Here is a 20,466-nt window from a genome sequence, read left to right as displayed (position 1 = left end):
CAGCAAGATTAGGCGGAAAAGGCAAGGGGGGGGGTTTACTCACTTGAGGCGGCAATTCGACATATTTACCCTCCGGAATTGCAGCTCAAGGCATTCCCCGCTCATGAGCGATCCCATCGGCTCCCTAATTGCAGCATCATCACAAACACCCGGTGACTCCTCTCTGCCCTAGCACATCATGGCTGAGATATTCGGCGTCGTTGCCAGCGCGCTGAGCGTTGCGGCACTCTTCAATAACGTGGTTGACTGTTTTGAATACATCCAGCTGGGACGGAATTTCGGGACGGACTACCAGACTTGCCAGGTTAAACTCGACATTGCTCGACTGCGTCTTTCTCGTTGGGGAGATGCTGTCAAGATCAACAATGACAGCAGATTCACCGAAGTCAAACCTAGCAACAATCAGGTCCGCATAGCAAAGAACACATTGGAGCAACTCCTCAACCTGTTCAGCAATGCACATACGGAGTCGTCGAACTTCAAATTAGGCGCGGGAGAAGAGGAGTTGGCTCTATTCGATCCAAGCACGAATACCAACCAGGCCGTCGTGACACTGCGAAACACGATGCGCGATCTTGCGAAGAAGCGGCAGAAGGCCACCAGTCTATCGAAGAAGATCTCCTGGGCACTCTATAAGCAAAAGTCCTTTATGCGGTTGCTTGAGGATATTCAGGAACTTCTTGACGGCTTGGAGGCCATCTTCCCACAACAGGAAGCCTACAAGCGAATGGTGGAGATCGAGATTGAAGAAGTTGGAGAAGGGCCAAGCCTGCAGGTGTTGTCAGACGCGGCGCAAGAGACGGATGACCTCCTTCAAGAGGCAGCAAGTAGGAGACTAGAAGCACTAGGCAGCAGCAACACGATAGACAAAGCGAAGGTGGCCGAAACCGCAAAGGTAAAGGTGGGGAATGAATATATCTCTCAAGCAGTTCCCAGCAGGACTGGCGTTACGACGAACAAGATTGGAGATTTAGATGCGCAGGGAAGGTCGAGAGTGCATGTCGGGGATAGTCATGGAACCAAGGGATTTATGGACAGCGACTAGAGCGTGCTCAAAGAAATCCCCTCCAGGCTACAACAGTGTCACATCCTGGGGACAGCAGCGCTGGGAACCATGTTATCTGCACATGGGCACGTCATTTATTGATATATATTACCACTTCGCCTCGAGAGAGTCCTTCTATTTCACGGCCTGATCCCGTGATTCGAACCTTCTGCCGCCAGCAAGCCCGTTGGTTTCGTTTCTGGGCGAACGACAAACCCCAAGCCGGCTGCGCACCACTGGCGCTATGCCCTTGTCTGGAAAGCGCCCAGGTCGCAGATGTCAATCCCTAAAAATAACCTAGCTGCTTCTTAGACTCCGTGGCGGCTTAGTGGCTTGCGCAGACGACTGTTCCGAGCATTGATTGGCTCCAATCTACAGAGACGGGGTCAAAAAAAGGACAGCTGATCTGTACGTACCCAGCGCCCAAAATCTGCCTAATATGAGTCACTTTCCTGGTCGAGGATGGCAGTCCGGTCAACATTGTCCACTTTGACTGGGTACAGCTGATCTCGGAGGACTCTCGTGCCCGGTGCCTAGCCCTCGATGAGCGCGAGATGGCAATGAATGACCAACGCGAAAAGGGGACGATCAATTCCCTGAGGAATGCGACAGTTGCTGGCAATGGCAGACTCCAGGTGGGAGACAACTACACGACAAACAATCACATAACGAACAATTACGCGAACCACGACGACCCGAACCTTGACCAGTGCCTTATCGACCTACAAGTGACCGATCCCCGCCACGACAAGAGACGCATCGAGGAGACAAAGGGTGGGCTTCTCAAGGACTCGTACAAGTGGATTCTGCATCATCAGGACTTTCGGAGATGGCGAGACGACAGAGACAGCCAGCTGCTCTGGATCAAGGGCGATCCTGGCAAGGGCAAAACCATGTTGCTCTGCGGCATTGTCGAGGAGCTAGAGAAGCAGAGCAAGAAACTTCTGGCTTACTTCTTCTGCCAGGCCGCCGACTCGCGCATTAATAATGCAACGGCCGTGCTGCGCGGCCTCATTTACCTCCTGCTTGACCAGCAACCGTCCCTCATCTCGCACGTAAAGAAAAGGTACAAAAATGCCGGCAAAAAACTCTTTGAGGATGTAAATGCATGGGTGGCTTTGTCTGAGATCTTTGAAGACATCTTTGCAGAAATCTTGCGAGACAGCACCTTCCTGATCATCGACGCGCTCGACGAATGCGTGACAGGTTGTCAGCAACTTCTCGACTGGATTGTCAAGATGTCGTCTGAATTTCCTCGTGTCAAGTGGATTGTCTCGAGTCGCAACTGGCCAGACATCGAGGAGAAACTGGATAATACGAAGCAGAAAGTCAGACTGCACCTCGAATTAAATCAGGCTTCAATCTCCGCCGCCGTACGCATGTTCATTCGGCACAGGGTTGAAGCACTGGCAAAAGAAAAGAAATATGATCGCCAGACACGGGATGTCGTTGAACAACACTTGGTCTCTCGTGCCAATGACACGTTTCTCTGGGTAGCTCTGGTCTGTCAAGAGCTCGCAGATCCCAAGGTCCGAAAACGGCATGTGCGCGACAAGTTGGAGTCGTATCCACCAGGACTTGATCCACTCTACAAGCGAATGATGAAACATATCTTTAATTCGAATGATGCGGACCTCTGCAAAGAGATCCTAGGTATTGCTTCGGTAATATACCGGCCCATTACTTTAGAGGAATTGAAGGTTCTTGTCAAGTCACTCGAGGACTTCGACCAGGACGACTTGGAAGACATTATCGGGTGCTGCGGCTCTTTCCTTACCCTCCGAGAGGGCGTCATCTACTTTGTGCATCAATCGGCGAAGGATTTCCTGCTCAGCAAGACATCCGACCAGATCCTACCTTCTGGTGCCGCAGACCAGCACCATGCCATCTTCTCGAGGTCACTGGAGGCCCTGTCAAAATCGCTCCGACGAGATATTTACAACCTGTGCGCCCCAGGATTCCCTATCGAACAGGTCTCGACGCCCGACCCTGACCCATTGGCTTCGACCAGATATTCTTGTATCTACTGGGTTGACCATCTCCATGACTCAGAACCCGCGGCGAAGACGAGAGACAAGGACTTACAGGACGGCGGCGTCATCCATGACTTCCTTCAAACGAAGTATCTGTATTGGCTAGAAGCTCTCAGTCTGTTGCGCAGTATGTCGGAGGGAGCTATGGCAATGCAGAAGCTCAGGGGTTTAGTAGTGAGTGGCCTTAATTTATCCATATGTTGAGAGAGACCGCCTAACATCACAGCGAAACGTGGAAGCGCGAGAACTAACCGAACTTCTAAGAGACGCGCACCGATTTATTCTTTTCCACAAACGAGCAATAGAAGTTGCTCCGTTGCAGGCTTACGCATCGGCATTGGTGTTTAGCCCCACCCGTAGTCGAGTTAGAAAGCTGTTCAAGAAGGAAGAGCCGGATTGGATGATATCGAAGCCGAGTGTAGAAGAGAATTGGAACGCTTGCCTTCAGACACTTGAGGGCCACGGCCATTGGGTAGACTCAGTCGCGCTCTCTGCGGATGGTCAGCGGATCGCATCGGGCTCGGGGGACAAGACAGTCAAGATCTGGGATGCCGGTACGGGCGGCTGCATGCGGACGCTCGAGGGCCACGGCGACTCGGTGCTCTCGGCCGCGTTCTCGGCGGATGGCCAGTGGATCGCATCAGGTTCGCTTGATAAGACAGTCAAGATCTGGGATGCCGGTACGGGCGGCTGCGTGCGGACGCTCGAGGGCCACGACGATTCGGTGCTCTCGGTCGCGTTTTCGGCGGATGGTCGGTGGGTCGCATCGGGTTCGTACGATAAGACAGTCAAGATCTGGGATGCCGGTACGGGCGGCTGCATGCAGACGCTCGAGGGCCATGGCCATTGGGTAATCTCGGTCACGTTCTCGGCGGATGGCTGGTGGATCGCGTCGGGCTCGTACGATAAGACAGTCAAGATCTGGGATGCCGGTACGGGCGCCTGCATGCAGACGCTCGAGGGCCATGGCCATTGGGTAATCTCGGTCACGTTCTCGGCGGATAGTCAGCAGATCGCATCGGGCTCGAGGGATAATACGGTTAAGATCTGGGATGCTGGTACGGGCGCCTGCATGCGAACTCTCAAGGGCCACGGCGATTTAGTGTTCTCGGTCGCGTTCTCGGCGGATGGCCAGCAGATCGCATCGGGTTCATACGATAAGACAGTCAAGATCTGGGATGCCGGTACGGGCGGCTGCGTGCGGACGCTTGAGGGCCACGGTGGTTCGGTGCTCTCGGTCGCGTTCTCGGCGGATGGCCGGTGGGTCGCATCGGGTTCGCTTGATAAGACAATCAAGATCTGGGATGCCGGTACGGGCGGCTGCATGCGAACGCTCGAGGGCCACGGCGACTCGGTGCTCTCAGTCGTGGTCTCGGCGGATGGCCGGTGGGTCGCATCGGGTTCGTATGATAAGACAGTTAAGATCTGGGATGCCGGTACGGGCGCCTGCATGCAGACGCTCGAAGGCCACGGCGATTGGGTAATCTCGGTCACGTTCTCGGTGAATGGCCGGTGGATCGCGTCGGGGTCGCTCGATAATACGGTTAAGATCTGGGATGCCTGTATGGGCGCCTGCATTCAGACGCTTGAGGGTCACGGCGATTCGGTGCTCTCGGTCGCGTTTTCGGCGGATGGTCGGTGGGTCGCATCGGGTTCGTACGATAAGACAGTCAAGATCTGGGATGCTGGTACGGGCGGCTGCGTGCGGACGCTTGAGGGCCACTGTGGTTCGGTGCTCTCGGCCGCGTTCTCGGCGGATGGCCGGTGGATCGCGTCAGGTTCGCTTGATAAGACAGTCAAGATCTGGGATGCCGGTACGGGCGGCTGCATGCGGACGCTCGAGGGCCACGGCGACTCGGTGCTCTCGGCCGCGTTCTCGGCGGATGGCCAGTGGATCGCATCAGGTTCGCTTGATAAGACAGTCAAGATCTGGGATGCCGGTACGGGCGCCTGCCTCCAGACGCTCAACGTGGGCAGGCCGATGGCTCACCTTTGGTTTGATCGGATGGCTAACTCTTGCCTATCTACTGACATCGGAGTTCTGAGCCTGGACCTGCCATCTGTTGAGAGTCAACTGACTCAGCCTTCTTTACGAGACGTTAGCTACTGTGGCTATGGTATAAGCACTGACGGTGTATGGGTTGTGAAAGATGAGGACGTTAAGCTTTGGCTGCCGCTCGAGTATCGAGCATCGGAGTCAGCCGTAGTGGGATCGACGGTTGCTATAGGTTGCCGTTCAGGCTGTGTACTGGTGATGCAGTTCTCGTAGGGCGTACGTATGTATGTATGTATGTATGTTTTATTCCGCCCGGGAGGACTAACCTCATAGGGCCAAGTACGCTTGGCTATTTACAATTCTACGCCATTCTGCTCGCGTCTCCCAAAAGCCCTACATTCTTCCTCACCCGCTGGTTGATCTCGCCTCGCTTGATTCTGTGTGACAGGCCTGCTTGAAGGCCAATTTCTCCAAGTGTTCAGTATCCTATCTTCAGCAGCTGAAGCATGGTCTGCCAGCTTGAGGCTGTTTGGTGTTAGCATCGCCAGAGTGAGTGAAACGCTAAACAGCCATCCTACTATTGAGACCGTATGACTAAGGTGGTCCGATCTGCTGGTGGCTGGGTGTCGCATATCAAGCCCTGGCCCCACTAGTGCAGCTGCCTGCAGGGCAGCTGCTACTGCCTAAACAGGCAACACTTTCATTTGTGTATAAAGAGCTGCACGACTCAACGCGTCTTGCCATTGAGTTCTTGCTCCTTAGATAATTCTCATCAATTGACTGGTGCCATCAATGATCCCTGTGGAGCCAATTGTCTGACAGACCATCATACGATGGCGAGAGTTCCAGCGGGTCTCGTTATCAGCGATAGGTCTGAGCGGCACTCGCTTCTTCCTAGTCTCAGGATCGACGGGTTCAAGGACACCGCTTTTGAGGTCTTCTTCTTGCCACTTCAAGAGGCACTCTAAGTGTTGTGGCGAGTTCAAGACAGCGGTGTTGAGATTGTGAAGTCGACCAACTGGGCCCCTCCTCCGCCATTGCTTGTTGTTGAATTGCGCAGTGATGCTGGGTGTGATTGATAAAATCAAGGTTGTTATTATTGTCATGGTGAGAGCTCCCTAGGGGTTTATATCCCATGCGATTCCATCTAGGACTTTCAACTTTCAATCTAGGACTTTGTGATGTGACCCTGAAGTGAGGGGGAAGCTCCCAATTATTCCAACATTGCTTAAGCTTATCTGCCGGTAGAGAGTCGAAATCGTATTCGGAGTCCGGTTAATGACGTGGCCCAGACAGCGGAGACGGCGTTCGTCTGGATCAAACTAGAATTCGTTGCCGAGAGCCACCATTGCCGTGTCGTTATTGCTGGCATTATCAAGGACCATATACCCAAGCCGGTCGCTTCCAAGATCCCACTCTGCCAAGACGTCAGCCACTTCGTTGGCTAAGTTATCGCCAGTATGGCGTCCAGATACAGCTGGAAGGGCGAGAAGCAGTTTCCGGTGCCGCCATTGTTGGTCAGCGAAGAAGCAGTTGACTCCAAGCAACGAGAGCTGATTGCGAGACGCCCAGCCATCAAATGTGATGTGAATCTTGCCACGAGCAGTTTTTAGATGTTCCGTTACAGCTCCTTTCGCCCCATTGTAGATCGATCGCAGTCGAGATCGAAGGACCGCGGAAGATGGTATCTTGTCTTTGTACATCGGGTTGACAAACTCAATGAGGCGGCGAAGACGCTCACTCTCGATTAGTTGGAAAGGGAGATTATCGTGTGTTATCCAGTCGACGAGTAGCTCTTCGAATGCGCCGAGTTTGAGCCTCCTAAGAATGGTAGAAAAGATACGCTGGTCGGCTGGGGCCGCAGTCCCTCCAAAGTGTTCTGTCAGAGTCTTAGTGCGGCTGGGTGGCGTCACGTCTTTTCTTGCTGGGTCCTGCAAAATTAAGTCGGAGTAAAATAATGAGGAGCGGCTTATTGCTTACCTTGACCCCATGGATATCTCGCAGGTGCTTGATAATATTGGCACTGCCGTTAGATTCGTTCGAGAAGTGCGAGACCGTCCGGCACTTCTTCCTCACGCACAGGCGGCATACCCACCGAAGCTTCTTGCTGTTACTCTTGAGCCTCATACGGAACCCTTTCACCCACCACCAGGCAACTTTTGCGCCATTGGTCCTCGGAGGCGTGCCTGCCCGAAGCTCGTCGTTGAAGAGCTCGAACGGGAACGTGGCTATCTCGCCAGGCGTAGGATTCTCATCCAGGTTAAGTATCTTCCTCGGCGGGGTCTGCGGCGTTGATCCTGACAAGAATGAGGACTGAGTAGAGAGCCTCGACGGGCAGGGAGACGAATGTAGGGTCAACGACGTTTCAGAGCCTGCTTGGCCCAAGAAAATGTCCTGGGAATCGACATCCATGGTGTTGGCGGCTGGGAAGCTAGACTCCTGGAGTCTTTCAGCGAAGGAGTACTATGGATCCCTTCAACGGAGACGTACTGCAACATTTGATGCCCAAAGGCTAACGTCCTTCGCCTCCATTTTATCGGACACGACAGCGCAGCCTTTCCAGGCCGTCTGCAGGGACAATTGACGCGCTGAGAAACCGCCACGCGATCCGACGCGTCGTGTGCAAATCGCGAAGCTCTGATATGGTCAAAAGCGTGTTAGCAGGTACAGCCACGGCACTGTATAATCTACGGTACCGGATGTATCTTGCAACCGAAACCATCATCCTCACGTGGAGAAAAGGTTTGTCGGGTTCGGCTTGGGATGATGCCCCTCAGCGGCCGATCATTGGCCAGCGGGCCTAACTGGGAAGGTGAATGTGGGGTCAAAGTTACGGCGCCGGGGTCTCACACTGAATGGAACGAGTTGGATCCGGTTGGATCCAAACCCAATCAACTGGACCTCTGAATTGGCTGTTTGCCAAGCAGAGATCTCAGTTGAGTTGGACCCACAGTTGGAGGATCCAACGGATCCAACGATTGGAAGTAGTTGGTTGATTACGCACTCTGATCCCACCACAGCCGGTCTCTACGATCGATACTGCCGCAGATGGCAGTAGTTTAGTGGTTGTCGGATGAGGACTACGTACCTCAAAAGTGTGGCAGCCAAAAACGGCTGTAGAAGATGGTGACGAATTGCATATGTAACTCTTGCGTAACAAATAGCTTTTGTAAATCTTGCGTAATGGGCTTAAGCCAGTTTTGGATTGTTTTATTTTCCTCGCCTCACCGTTGATACTTCAGGTAACGGTCAGCTATTTTTAGAGGCTCCTCCACTTGAAGACTGTGGGGTACACCAAGCCGGGACCTTGCCTTGGCCTACACGCTCCGAACCGCCCAAGAACCCCAACCCTGTCTCAACGACATGCACTGACGAAGCATTAGCGCAGGGAAACGGGATGAGCTAGGCCTTACAAACCAGCCAACTCAAGTATCTTGATATGGGAACAGGACCCGTTTCTGGTTTTAGACCAATAGCAATTCATAGTCTACCCTCCCCATTCAAACCATTTAATAGTCATTAAATGAAGCAGAGAGTTTATGACCACTATGAGTCGGCATTGTGGCTGATACCTGGCATTCTTTTCGAACGCATGTAAGTCAATGTGAACGAGTAGCCCTACATAGAATAATTTTTCGTCAGGCGATACGACGATAGCGTCATGACTGCATATGCCTTCGGTTACAGGCAAATGCGGCGTGAGTGGAACTTCCCACTCCCGGGGCATCACAAGTCAGCAGCATCTGCGAGTAGTGCAGTACACCCGCCAACTAAATAGTCAGGATCTGTGGCTTGAATTATGAACATCTGAACAACAGTGCAAGCTCGAAGTTCGAAGGGAGCCCAATTGAACCTGTAGGATCCAAGGCTATCCTTGGGTAAACCATAAAATAATAAGACTTCTTGTGGCTGGGCGGTATAGAAGCCACAAGAAGCCATGCCAGCTTTACTTTATGTGTAATGTGCCACCACCGGCTGGTGTAAGCCGTGTCACCGTTCGTAATGACGCTTCGGTGAGCTATAGCAAGCTTACCATTTCTCGTAAGATACAACATGTGAATGCTAAGGGGAGCCTATGTACTTGAAGCCCTGTACTTCTTTTCCACTTCTGCCGCGCTGCCCTGAACGTAATATTTGACTTATCCTGAGACATATTCTGGGGTTTCGTGATTATTGTCACAGAGGTTGTGTCTAAAATTAGCGGGATAGCTCATCAGGTAATAACTAACGCATGCACCCCGGTGCAGCAAATTGCAGACCATAGTACCAGCACCACCTTAAGGTGGTGGGAGTCACCACCTACACCGAGACGAAGATCTTGAGTAATTCAGTCAGTACCTTGGCCAAGGCTGGGTCCGATGTCGGGAGCGCCGCAAATAAGATCACGAATAATGCCAGCGATAGCCTCCTAGACATGGATATCACTAGCATCCGGAGGAAGGTGCTCTACGACAACCTCGAGATGGGGTCAAGATCGTGACTTACGCCACCGGCACACTGGCAAAGGCCACGGGTGACGTGACCGGTGTCGTGTGGAAGGTATTATCCGACTCGTCCACTAATTACTTACTGCTTCTAAAGCCGTAAACCATTCTCTGTTGAATGTGGACAAGGTTATCCTGGACTCTGAGACCACCGCCCTCAGCATGATTCCCAAGTCCAACCCGGCCGGACTTTATCCAGTTCTGGCGCGGTCGTCACCCCTTTCAGCGCAAGTATGCCACTGTTGGGAGAGTATCTCCAGATTCAGGCTGAGTGCATGCCGCTTTGGCCAAGGCATCAGCCTCTTCGTTACATGGGATGTTCGAGTCGTCAAGTATCTAGCGTACCTGGGTGGCTCCGTGTAATGTAGCCAGAGCCTGGAATTCGAGGAAGTCTTCTTGAGATAGTCATAGGGCGTGCCCTTTAGGCATGTGGCGACTGCAATCTTGTCGAGGTAGATTACGATTCCTTGCATTGTTGAGTCGGGGAGTCTAAGACCTGCAGGCCCTTTAGAGCTCCTGTTGCCTCGGTATTGAAGACTGAGAGGCCGTTTTTGTGGACAGTGAAGCCATAACCGGCAGCTCCCTCCGCGGATAAGGAGCCGTCTGAGCATACAATCGAAGTGAGTGGGGATACTAATCGTAGCCAGCGTTGGTATGCTATCGCCAATTCCTTTTGACGCAAATTCCTCTCCCAGAAGGCCCGATGTGCGGGCAGTGGACTTCGGGCTGATATTGCACCATTTGCTGGTGTACCGACCTACACAGCAAGGTGTTTCGGCCTAATTCGTAGTCCTGGCCGAATCAAATGCTGCCAGTGAGAAAATTCATAGATTCTGCGTTGCCTCCGAACTGCTTTCTTGCTTCTGTGTAATACTTACCATGAGCTTGGCAGATGCCGGTGGCTAGTGTGTATGCGAGGGTGATGCTTGCTTCACCACGACTTGATGCGCCTGGCTTCCTAGCAGCAGCAGTAACAAGGATGTCGGGGAGAAAGCCGAACCACCCAAATGCTGCGTCGTACTGCAAAATTTCCTACTGGTCATCCCATGCAATGACGGCGTCGAACATGATTGGCACCACAATTTCAAAGAGACTCGAGTTAAACGTCACAACTGTGGTGGCAGGTTCAATAAAATCCTTTACGGTAAACTCATTAATTTCGTGAGACATTGGTAGGCCGAGAAGAGAGACTGAGCCGGATATGGTGTACTTTGCCCATGTTCGTAGACAGACCAGATATATCCCCCTTACGCCTCATCCTTCTTGCATGCATTAGGAGGGAGTCGCGCTCTCAAAAATGGCTCCACATCACCCAACTCCTCCAGGCTAGTAGAGTGACCCATGCCGCTGGATACAAATGTCAGCCTAATCTGCCCTATAGCTCGAGTCTTCTAATTCGGTTGCACTTACTGGAAGGTCTTCCAGGTCACATCGTATCCCAACTCTCTAAGCCTCTCCGCATTACGCTTAGCTAGGCTTGTAGGCACGATGGTGTCCTGGTCACCGTGGAACATAATGACGGGGGTCTGACGGTTCGCGTCGGTAGGTGATATCATGTCAGGGAAGCTCTGAGAGAGAACAAGCCAGGCGGAGAGGCCGATGATGCCGGCAAGTTTGGCCTTGAAGGTCAAACCGGAAAGGAGAGACATGGCACCGCCCTGGGAGAAGCCACCAAGGACGATGCGGTCTGCAGAAATTCCGGAGTCGATCTCCTCTTGTATGAGTTCGTGGAAGTACTTCTGGCTGAGTTTGATACCCTCGACATCCTCCTGGCGGACCATGGCGCCTACATGAGAAGAAGCAACCTAGCTCCAATGTGAGTAGATCGTGATGCAGAATGGTCAATATTCGGCGTAAACATACTAGATCAAACCATGCCGTCGTCCTCATTCCCCCGTTCTAGTTCCTCCAATGTTAGTGCTTAACCTCGAACCATCCACTACACCGCTGGCAAGGAAGCATACTTACGGCGGTAACGGGGATTCTAGGAGCATGAGGCAAGATAAACTTGACCTCATCCAGCCGCTGCCGTCGCCGCCAGTTCTCAACAATCGAGGCCCAACCATGGCCCGAGTCACCCAGTCCATGGACGAAGATGACGGTGGCCGTATGTTGTTTAGCGGCCGGGACGATGAGCGGGTCTAAGCGGTTGACGGACATTCAAGCGGGCAGACAAGCGCAGTAGGCGATCGATGATTATTATAGACGGAGCTCGGAAGACGGACGGGATGTATGAGTGTTCAGTAGCGAGGCTGAAATGTTGAACCAGCCGGATATATGCGAGCTGAATCTCGGTTGGCGGCCGATGTGAACGTTGTGCTCGGACGTAGTCATGGAGACAGGTCCAATATATAGTCAACTAGGTGGCTGTCCAATTTCAACAGGACGCGATAGCAATAGTCAAATTCCCGGGGGAAACCTAGATGCGCGAAGCATTGACGACCGGGCAAAAAGGAGAGATTCGCGGCGGTGTTGACGCCATCTCGTATATGCATCACGGGGAGGGATTATATTGTGGATGGCGCCACTGTAAACTTTGAAAGGTTTTGGCTGCCATCGATTAGTATACGTTACTCAAGTCTCGTCTGGGTTTAAACACTCGGAAACTTACGTTAAAGCAGGGATTACTTGTTACATCGTTGAACTTTTCTACTCGTACAGCCAAACCCTACTGTACCATTGATGGCATCCAATACCATTTTTTCTGGCCTGTGTACCCTTGTTTGTTTGTTTGTTTTATTCATAGACTGTCCCAGCCGCCCTAGTGGCAGCTATGCAGCGTACAGACTACAATACTGGTGTTCCCACTTCTTGCTTCAGCCGGAAGCCACTTCTGTCAGGACTCTCCGTCTGGTCAACTGGTGTCCTTCCAGAACTGCTTCCCCCTCTGCCCGAGTCCGGATACCTCTACTGCTAGCCTACTTATCTGTTCTGCATCTATGCACTTGTCAGGCCTCTCAGCCCTCCTTTCCTTCTGTTTACCGAATTCGCTCGTCGACTTTATGTGTTGGTGACTGTGGTCGGGACTGCTTGGAACTGCCCGAGCAGCCCCGTCCTGAGTAGCATCTTTGCTGCTTGTACTGCCATTGATGATTTACAGAGAATCTTCTTGATGTCCACGCATGGTTGCTTGCCTGCCCACATCTCCTGTCGTTCCTCTATCCAGTTCCTGCATTCGAGCAGGATGTGTCGTACTGTTTGTGGTCCGCGGCCGCACTGGCATTGGTCGGTCTCGGCTTTGTTGATGGCACTTAGATAAGCCCGGAGGCCGATCTTGCCGGTGCGCATCTGGGTGATCACTGAGCTGACAGCTCGGTGCGTCCCCTGATGTTTGTCGAGTGTCGCTTTCCCTGGTCGTACCCCGAGCTTGTATAGCTCTCTGCCGTGCTTAGCTGTGTTCCACGCCATCGTCCACTCGTCTTGCATGGCCTGACGGACGGTGAGTTTTGTGGTTGCCATCAGGGTTCGTAGTGTGTCGGGTTCAATCTGTGGTCCGCAGCGTGCTCCTGTGGCCGCGTCATACCCGGCAGCTTCCTTTGCTGCTTGATCTGCCGCTTCGTTGCCAGGCACGCCGATATATGCTGGGATCCAGCGGAACTGTAGCTCCCACCCTTGGCTTCGGAGGTTTTCCAGCTCTTGGATGGCCTCCGCCAGGAGATACTGCCCCGACGGAGTCTTGGGGTTCTGTAGAGCCTGAATAGCGGCTTGGTTGTCGGTGAAGATGGCGCTCTTTCCGGGAGCGCTGCTGGTTGCATGCACGTCACGCAGTATCTGCAGTGCCAACACTATTCCCTTCAGCTCCGCCGCGTAGACTGTTGAGGCTTTGGATGGGCCCATATACTCTAGGCGCTTCGCGCTGACGCCATCGATCCGGAGCTCAGGTGCAATGGCGGCGGCGCCTACGTGGCCGTTGATGCCGCTACCATCGGTGTAGATGCGTATTGTTACCGGTTCCGCCGCATCGTGCTCCTCGATGGCCTCGTCGGCAGATCCGGCGATTCGGACGAAAGGCGGAGTCCACCACGGTGGCACTAAGTGTGGTTGGCGTTTCTCGAGGCGGCTGAGGTTCACCCTGTATTTCCTTTCCAAAATGTTCGAGAGTTGGTCCAGAGGGCTCTTCACGTTGGTTCCAGCTGAGGCCACGTCGCCATAGAGTGGGCTAGTCCTGATTCGCATCGCGCTCTCTAGAGCCGTTTGCTCGATCTGTTGTTGTGCCGGGAGCAGATGCGCTTCCACATCCACCGCTGCTCCAGCCGTAGTCCGGAAAGCGCCTGTTATTATCTGGGCCGCTCGTCTCTGAACCTCCTTGATAGCATTCACCATGGAGCTGCCCCTACCAGTGCGGCTGCTGCCGGGAATGTGCCAAGCAGAGCAGCCATAGAGCATCTGAGGTATGATCATTGCTCTGTAGACCTGTCGGAGGTTGACGAGTCCAGTACCCCACGTCGACGACGCTAGGGCCGATAGGGCTGAGAGCCGCTTTGTGGCGCCTGCTTCCACCTTCTCCCGATGGTAGTCCCAGCGGAGTCTGGTGTCCATTTGGATGCCCAGGTAACGGCAGGACGGTGACTCCTTGATCGTGGCATGCGGCAGGCGTAGAGCATGCGTGCAGTTCAATTTCGGGTCTCTCGTGAAGTGGATGAGTTCGTACTTGGCGGGTGCGAACTGGGACCCATGCTTCGCTGCCCATCTTTCCGCCTTTCGGTGGATGCCTTTGAGAGTCTTGCAGTTGCGTTGGGTGCTTGGGCCCACTGCCAGGATGGATACGTCGTCGATGTATCCGACTGCCTCTGTGTCTTCTGTTTTGCATGCCTCGATGAGGTCCGCGTTGTAGAAGAGATAGAGAATTGGTGAGACGGGTGATCCTTGTGGAATTCCCGTTTGGATGGGCGCCGAGGGCGCCGTGTACTCCTGCAGTTTGAGTGTGGTGGATCTGTCACGTAGGAATGAGTCTGTCCAACGTACTATGTTCTGGCAGACCCGCCGTTTCCGGAGGTTGTGGAGAAGCCGTTCTCGGGATACATTATCGTATGCTCCAGACACATCGAGCAGTAGGAGAGAGGCTACCTTGCCTTCCGCCCATGCTTCGTGTATTCGCTGGAGTAAGAAGTGCATTGCGTGTTCTGTCGAGGCGAGTTTCCGGCCTCCCGTATGTCGGCTGGGAAGTACTTGATGAACATCGGCGAGATATGCTAGCCGGTTGGCAATGATAGCCTCCAATACCTTCCCCAGGGTGCTGAGGAGGGCAATGGGTCTATATGCTTTGGGCTGCGCAAAGGCGTCTTTTCCAGGCTTGCGCAGGACTACTGTGGCCGAATCCTTGAAGTGCGTGGGGCAGTGTCCCTGCTGAAGACACGCATTGAAGAGTACATGGAGTGTTGGGAGGAGAATGTCAAGCGTTTGATGCAGCACACCATTGGTGATGCCATCGATGCCAGGGGCCTTGTTCGGGGCCGCTCTTCGTACAGCTCTTTCGATCTCAGGCATGGTTATGTCTGGGCACTCGATTGGGGGTGGATATACGTGTCCTTCCACGTCCGAGAGGTCCGCTTGACATGGGGGCGGGAAGAAGGACTGGCGCAGCACCTCAGCCTTTTCTTCGGGCTGCTGGACAAGCTCTCCGTCTGGTTTGACTAGCGCCGGGGTGCATGCTGCCGCCGTGGCCCGTGTACCCTTCTTTCGGATCTTTGGTTTTGGGTCCGAATAACACAATACTTGGCCCTTGCGCCTTCCCCAGTTTTCCAAGGTCCCGGCGCCGATTCCCTGTCGCCGCAAATAGGAAGCAGCTTTTGTCTCTGTAAAGGGTACACCGAAAACTCAATTGTAATTGCTGTAATCTAAAGGCTTCGGCCTCATGTCTCCTACCATGCAGTACCCACCTGCCGGTAATACCCACCTACCGGTAAGCAAAAAAAATATTTCCCCATACAAAATGCAATTTTTCAACCATATGTTGAAAATTCACTAAAAATAAAACCCGTGAAATGATTTTCGAATTTCGTTTTAGAATTAAGTGGATTTTAATATTTTCGCGGTATTTTGACTTCACGCCCCGCGCGTGTGCGTACCACAGCTAACTCTTCCTCCTCCGAATTTGACCTCTCATCATCTTCTATCCCTCCCACCTCGATCACATCCTCAACAGCATCCACCCCTTCAATTACTTCGTTTGGCTCGGAAATAGTATCACTAGCCACTAGAGCCTCTGCCAATATCATAAATCTTTTATTGGGATTCAGTATCGCCTTCCTCTTCTTGCCTCTGCTTAACCGACTAACTTCCTCCTCGAGACTGGCTATTCTGGTGCTCAGAGAGGCGATCTTTGACTCTTGAGATTCAAACCCTCTCGATATCACAGAATAGCGCCTACTTGTTGACGGACTCTTGTTCTTCCCCAGATCTCGGATGTGGCGGCTGGTCTTTGGCGTATTATCAGAGTCGACTTGCCTGTCTCTGTGGCCGTCTGACCCGGGCGTCGTTTCCTTCTTGTCCGGCTGAATCTCAGGATGTATGAGCGCTTTCCGCCGTGAAATCGGCCAGTTTCCAGTCACCCTCCAGCCTGAGAGGATATTTTTCTTCGTCATACCCACTTCCCTGGCTTTGGCATAGGCCTTGATGAAGTTGACCTTGTCCACCGGCGCAGAATCGGTCAGGCTGGTCAGTTCCTGCAGTTCTTTTCGATAGGCAGCCTTGGATACATTGAATACGCCATTATCCAGCGGCTGCAGCCCATTAGAGCATTGTGCAGGCAGGTAACAGTAATATACGTTGTTCAAAAAGCACGTAGCCATACACTCATCCTGGATTTTTAGTTAGCGCCGTTAGTGGTATTTCCGATCTAGAACAGGTAGATACTCACAGATACATGGCTCCCATGGCCATCTAATATGATGAGCCTTGCATCAGACTCATCCGCCGGTTGCGTTTGAGGCAGATAGACCTCCTTGAGCCACTCGACTGCGATATGGTTGTCCGTCCAGCCATTGTCGGACGTGATATAATACCAGTCGGCGACCCCCCGAAGCTCATCGATAAACCACTGTTGCTGAAGCTCTTTACCTTTGAAGATAATCCCCGGCTTCAGAAGACGGCCATCTGCGGTGACGGCTTCGATAAAGGTAGTCCAAGTGCGGGACTGCGAGCCCTTGAGGAAGGCCTTCCTCCTAGGATCGCTACTACCAATGACCAAGGAATCCATGCCTATTTTTTCAGTGGATTAGAGAGTTTCGTAGCAAAAATGATTAATGCTCACCAAATCCAGCCATGATACCGCCCTCGTCAACATTAACCGTGTTCTCCGGTTTGATCCAGCCATATTCGCTCTCCCGGATATCAAAGTACCAATTGATGGCCATTGGGGTAAATGAATTGAACCTTGTAGCTTCCTGGAGTTTCCCCACCTTCGTCTTGATATCGTCATGGCGTTTAATGAACCTGGCTAGCCAGTGTACACCGATAGGCCTTTCCCGTCCTTGCTGTCTCAAGAAGGCAGCGACGGTGGCGCGAACTTGGCTGTGGGAAGGAGCATAGCCCAAGGCCTCTTATCGAAGTATCCAGGTAACCAATCTGGACTCCTCCGACTTGGAGAAAAGCTGAGCAGGCTGGGTGACCTCGGATCTTGACGGTAGGCCTCTTAATCGGTCAGAAAGAGTGGTTTAAGGCACGCCATTCTTCTGGGCAGCTTGGTTCTGGGAGAGGCCATTATCTGTGACATCCAGTATGGCCTGGATAACATCCTCCTCCGTATAAGATAATTGAGGCATGTTTGAGGTGATTGAGGAAAGATGGGAAAGAGAAAATTCTGGATGAAGCTTCGGGGAGGCTGGGTGATAAGGGAGGCATTTTGAGGCATTTTACATTAGTGCCGTGCGGCCATGCCGCATGCGTCACTAAAGAAACAATGCTGGAATATTAAATTCCATACAATTCTTAATACAGCAGACATTTTCTCATGAAAAAATCTTTCCTTTTGACAAAGTACTGTGCAAGTGAAATTGGGCATTTTGTATGGGGAAATATTTTTTTTGCTTACCGGTAGGTGGGTATTACCGGCAGGTGGGTACCGGTACCGCATGGTACTGGAACAAGATCACACACAACAGCACCCGAGAACCTCCAGCGAGGCGGCGGGAGAAGCCTCATATTGTGGATGATGCACTTGATGATGACGATTGGCACACTCTTACAATCTATCTTGAAGTCCTCAAGCCCTTTGAAGAGGCTACAACCTGTATGCAAGGCAATCCTGGCACTGCGTCAGGGAGTCGAGTATGGGACATACTCCCTACGTACGAGTTCCTACTTCAACATCTGGAAGAGTTCAAGACGCGATACAAAGATCATAAGGAACAACACTTCCGTTACAATATCAACCAGGCCTGGATGAAGCTTGACAAGTACTATGGATTGACGGACGATTCGCCCATATATGTGGCAGCTGTTGTGCTACATCCTCGCATGAAGTGGAGCTTCGTTGACAAGTTCTGGAACGACAGGCCAGACTGGCGTGACAAGGCTAGGCGTGACGTCAGACAGATATGGGAAGCTGAGTACAAGCATCGTGTTATTCCAATTCAACTAGAGCGACCTCCGGAGCGGCGCAGGATTGTGGTGGCATCAGGCCTCAACGACTTCCTTGATAGTCTAACATGTCCTGCGGTCCAACTGGAAGAAGACCGGGATGAATACGACCACTATCTTGCACGGACAGATGATCCAGAGGATTTGGCTTGTACAGATCCAATCACGTACTGGATTAGCAAGCGTAGTACGTGGCCTCATCTCTCATAGATGGCCCTTGATATCCTATCAATACCTTGTATGTCGGACGAACCGGAACGAATTTTCAGCCTTACGGGACCCCTGACGCCGGCGAACCGTGCGAGGCTGGGAGGCGATATAATTGGAGCGTCTTTGTGCCTTGCGGATTGGGACAGGCGGGGGGTGATAGATTTGTTAAAGTAGTGGTAAGTCGGCCCCACCGTAGCATATATCGCCGCGCTTGGTAACTGATGGGCAATCAGCGCTGAAGGTTTCTGTTTAGTAATATTTGTCAATAAATTGCAATCAATGTCGATCGGCCCCTAAATTGATCAATAGTAATCAATATCAATCTGCTCCTCCGCAGAGCCGCATCAACCAACCGCAATTTGGCCAGAATTGAATTGAATTGATTGATTAGCAAGCCTGGACGATACATCAAAGACGAGCCGTCAAATTCGTGATCTTGGGCTGAACAAAACACCAAAGACACGAAGACGGTACAACGTAATAGCAAAGGGCTTTGAGGCTTAACAGCAGACGGTAGCGGCGCATACTGTGAGGATTGCTAGCCTAGAGGAGGAATCTCCATCTTCCGACGCTCCATCTGAACCTCCGTCCTCCTGAACCCTCTCCAGCAGGGTTTCGCAGGCTGATCTGTCGTCACTCCCGGTGACGTTAGCCATGACACAGTCCGCCATGGTCTGGTCGAGCCTGAGACCACAAAGATTGGGCTGCTCGTCTGGATCTTCAAACGATATGACGGGGCACGACCTAGTCCTGAGGGAGTTGCGCGTGATAGTGATGCCGTTGGAATACTTGGGGCACGCGGCGGTCAAATTGACCGGAGCAACGGTATCATTTCCAACGCTGAAGTCGACCGTTCCGTTGATCCGGTTGCCGAGGCTTTCGATGATCCAACGGTTGGGCCCCCCACGGACGCAATGCGACATGGAGAGCGACCAGATTAAGCGGAATGGCCCTGGCTCGGGCTCGCGAGGGGAGTCAGTGAAGTAGCTTGTGTTGGCTGCGATCCAGTTGTTGCCGATGGCATCGGGCGGGAGAGGGGCTTGGTGTCCAATCGTATACACGCTACCAGCCTCGAAGACGCCCGAGTTGGGTCGGGGACCCATGCCCTCGATTTGCCAGCGAATGCTGTACCCGGCCCAGAAAAGCGCATGGGCATTTTCGATGGCGAAGACGACGGGCAGCTCACGGAGATTGAGGCTGTAGGTCTCATTGCGCGGGAAAACAACACCAATGTTGACGCGTATTGGATACTCCGGGGGCTCTGGGTCGTCTTGAGCACTGACGCCCACCATCGCTGTTGCCAGTATCCATATTGGCCAAGATAACGATGTCGGCCTCATGACTCGTGGGCGTTCTGGGCTAAGGTAGAGAAAGATGTGAGTATCTAAGGGTTGAAAACTTTACGATCAATCTGCGACGGGCCGGTTTCCTGAATGTTTCTGTGACCTGGGACTCTGACGAAAAACCCTTCGAACCCCAAGTCGCAGATGGAGAGCCGAGCGTGCCGTCTTTTAGTCCACCGGGAGCTTTATTTAGCCGGTCTTACTCAACATGGTTGATAAGCGAGCGACGCATATATGCGAGCGATGCACTGCGGTATTTTTTAGCAGAAAGTATATACAAAGGTAACCTAAGTGCGTCGATCGCTTATCAACCACGTTAGCGCTTTGTTACAAGTAGGAAGATCAACCAGGATACGAACGGAAAACGTCGGAGCTCGGAACGGAACAAACAGACCCCGGTGGAAGTGGTGTGTGGTCGAACTGGTCGAACGGAAACGAGTTCGACCACGTTCGATCAAAAGTAAAACCTTAACCTTGAATGGTCGAACAGGTCGAACGAGAGCGCGTTCGACCAAGCAAATCAGAATAGTATATATATCTTCACTCATTCCCACTTCCCTGTCTAGATAGCTCTCCAGCTTTCAATACAATTTGATTACTCAAGAATACTTCTTGACATTATCAGACGTGATTCGCCACCCTACGCTCGGTACGCCACGCCCCGTTGCAACTGCCAACATAAAGCAAATCAGGTTACGGTTTACTACGTTGGGAACCTTGACCGTCACACATAAACGTTTATTACAATCACGACAACAAGAACCACCAGTTGTCA

General features: G+C 52.5%; 6 protein-coding genes across 6 annotated transcripts; 2 read left to right on the top strand and 4 right to left on the bottom strand.

Annotated features, from left to right (window-relative positions):
- Window positions 1–178: 178 nt before the first annotated feature.
- MRS44_017043 (uncharacterized protein) lies at window positions 179–5,347 on the top strand (the record flags this gene model as incomplete). The annotated part of the gene is made up of 3 exons (XM_046272295.2): window positions 179–895; window positions 1,549–3,252; window positions 3,305–5,347. The coding sequence occupies 3 exons, from the start codon at window positions 179–181 to the stop codon at window positions 5,345–5,347; spliced, it is 4,464 nt and encodes a 1,487-aa protein (XP_046127177.2).
- A 1,049-nt stretch (window positions 5,348–6,396) lies between these two features.
- Window positions 6,397–7,606, bottom strand: MRS44_017042 (uncharacterized protein; the record flags this gene model as incomplete). Its single annotated transcript, XM_065617556.1, has 3 exons — window positions 6,397–7,005; window positions 7,055–7,513; window positions 7,565–7,606. The coding sequence occupies 3 exons, from the start codon at window positions 7,604–7,606 to the stop codon at window positions 6,397–6,399; spliced, it is 1,110 nt and encodes a 369-aa protein (XP_065473628.1).
- A 1,795-nt stretch (window positions 7,607–9,401) lies between these two features.
- Window positions 9,402–11,718, bottom strand: MRS44_017041 (uncharacterized protein; the record flags this gene model as incomplete). The annotated part of the gene is made up of 8 exons (XM_065617555.1): window positions 9,402–9,482; window positions 9,645–9,669; window positions 9,904–10,054; window positions 10,172–10,315; window positions 10,437–10,516; window positions 10,810–10,905; window positions 10,969–11,363; window positions 11,527–11,718. 8 exons carry the CDS (start codon window positions 11,716–11,718, stop codon window positions 9,402–9,404), a joined length of 1,164 nt encoding a protein of 387 aa, XP_065473627.1.
- An 840-nt stretch (window positions 11,719–12,558) lies between these two features.
- MRS44_017040 (uncharacterized protein) lies at window positions 12,559–16,913 on the bottom strand (the record flags this gene model as incomplete). Its single annotated transcript, XM_065617554.1, has 5 exons — window positions 12,559–15,321; window positions 15,627–16,280; window positions 16,326–16,358; window positions 16,418–16,758; window positions 16,811–16,913. 5 exons carry the CDS (start codon window positions 16,911–16,913, stop codon window positions 12,559–12,561), a joined length of 3,894 nt encoding a protein of 1,297 aa, XP_065473626.1.
- Window positions 16,914–17,509: 596 nt separating this feature from the next.
- On the top strand, window positions 17,510–18,348 carry MRS44_017039 (uncharacterized protein; the record flags this gene model as incomplete). Its single annotated transcript, XM_065617553.1, has 2 exons — window positions 17,510–17,563; window positions 17,614–18,348. 2 exons carry the CDS (start codon window positions 17,510–17,512, stop codon window positions 18,346–18,348), a joined length of 789 nt encoding a protein of 262 aa, XP_065473625.1.
- Window positions 18,349–18,848: 500 nt separating this feature from the next.
- On the bottom strand, window positions 18,849–19,640 carry MRS44_017038 (uncharacterized protein; the record flags this gene model as incomplete). Its single annotated transcript, XM_046277404.2, has 1 exon — window positions 18,849–19,640. The coding sequence occupies one exon, from the start codon at window positions 19,638–19,640 to the stop codon at window positions 18,849–18,851; it is 792 nt and encodes a 263-aa protein (XP_046127180.2).
- Window positions 19,641–20,466: the final 826 nt, after the last annotated feature.

The sequence above is a fragment of the Fusarium solani genome, assembly GCF_023522795.1.
Source record: "Fusarium solani strain SB1 chromosome Unknown bctg00000013, whole genome shotgun sequence".
Taxonomy (NCBI): domain Eukaryota; kingdom Fungi; phylum Ascomycota; class Sordariomycetes; order Hypocreales; family Nectriaceae; genus Fusarium; species Fusarium solani.
Note: the sequence above shows the minus strand (reverse complement) of the source record. Positions and strands in the feature narration are given on the sequence as shown.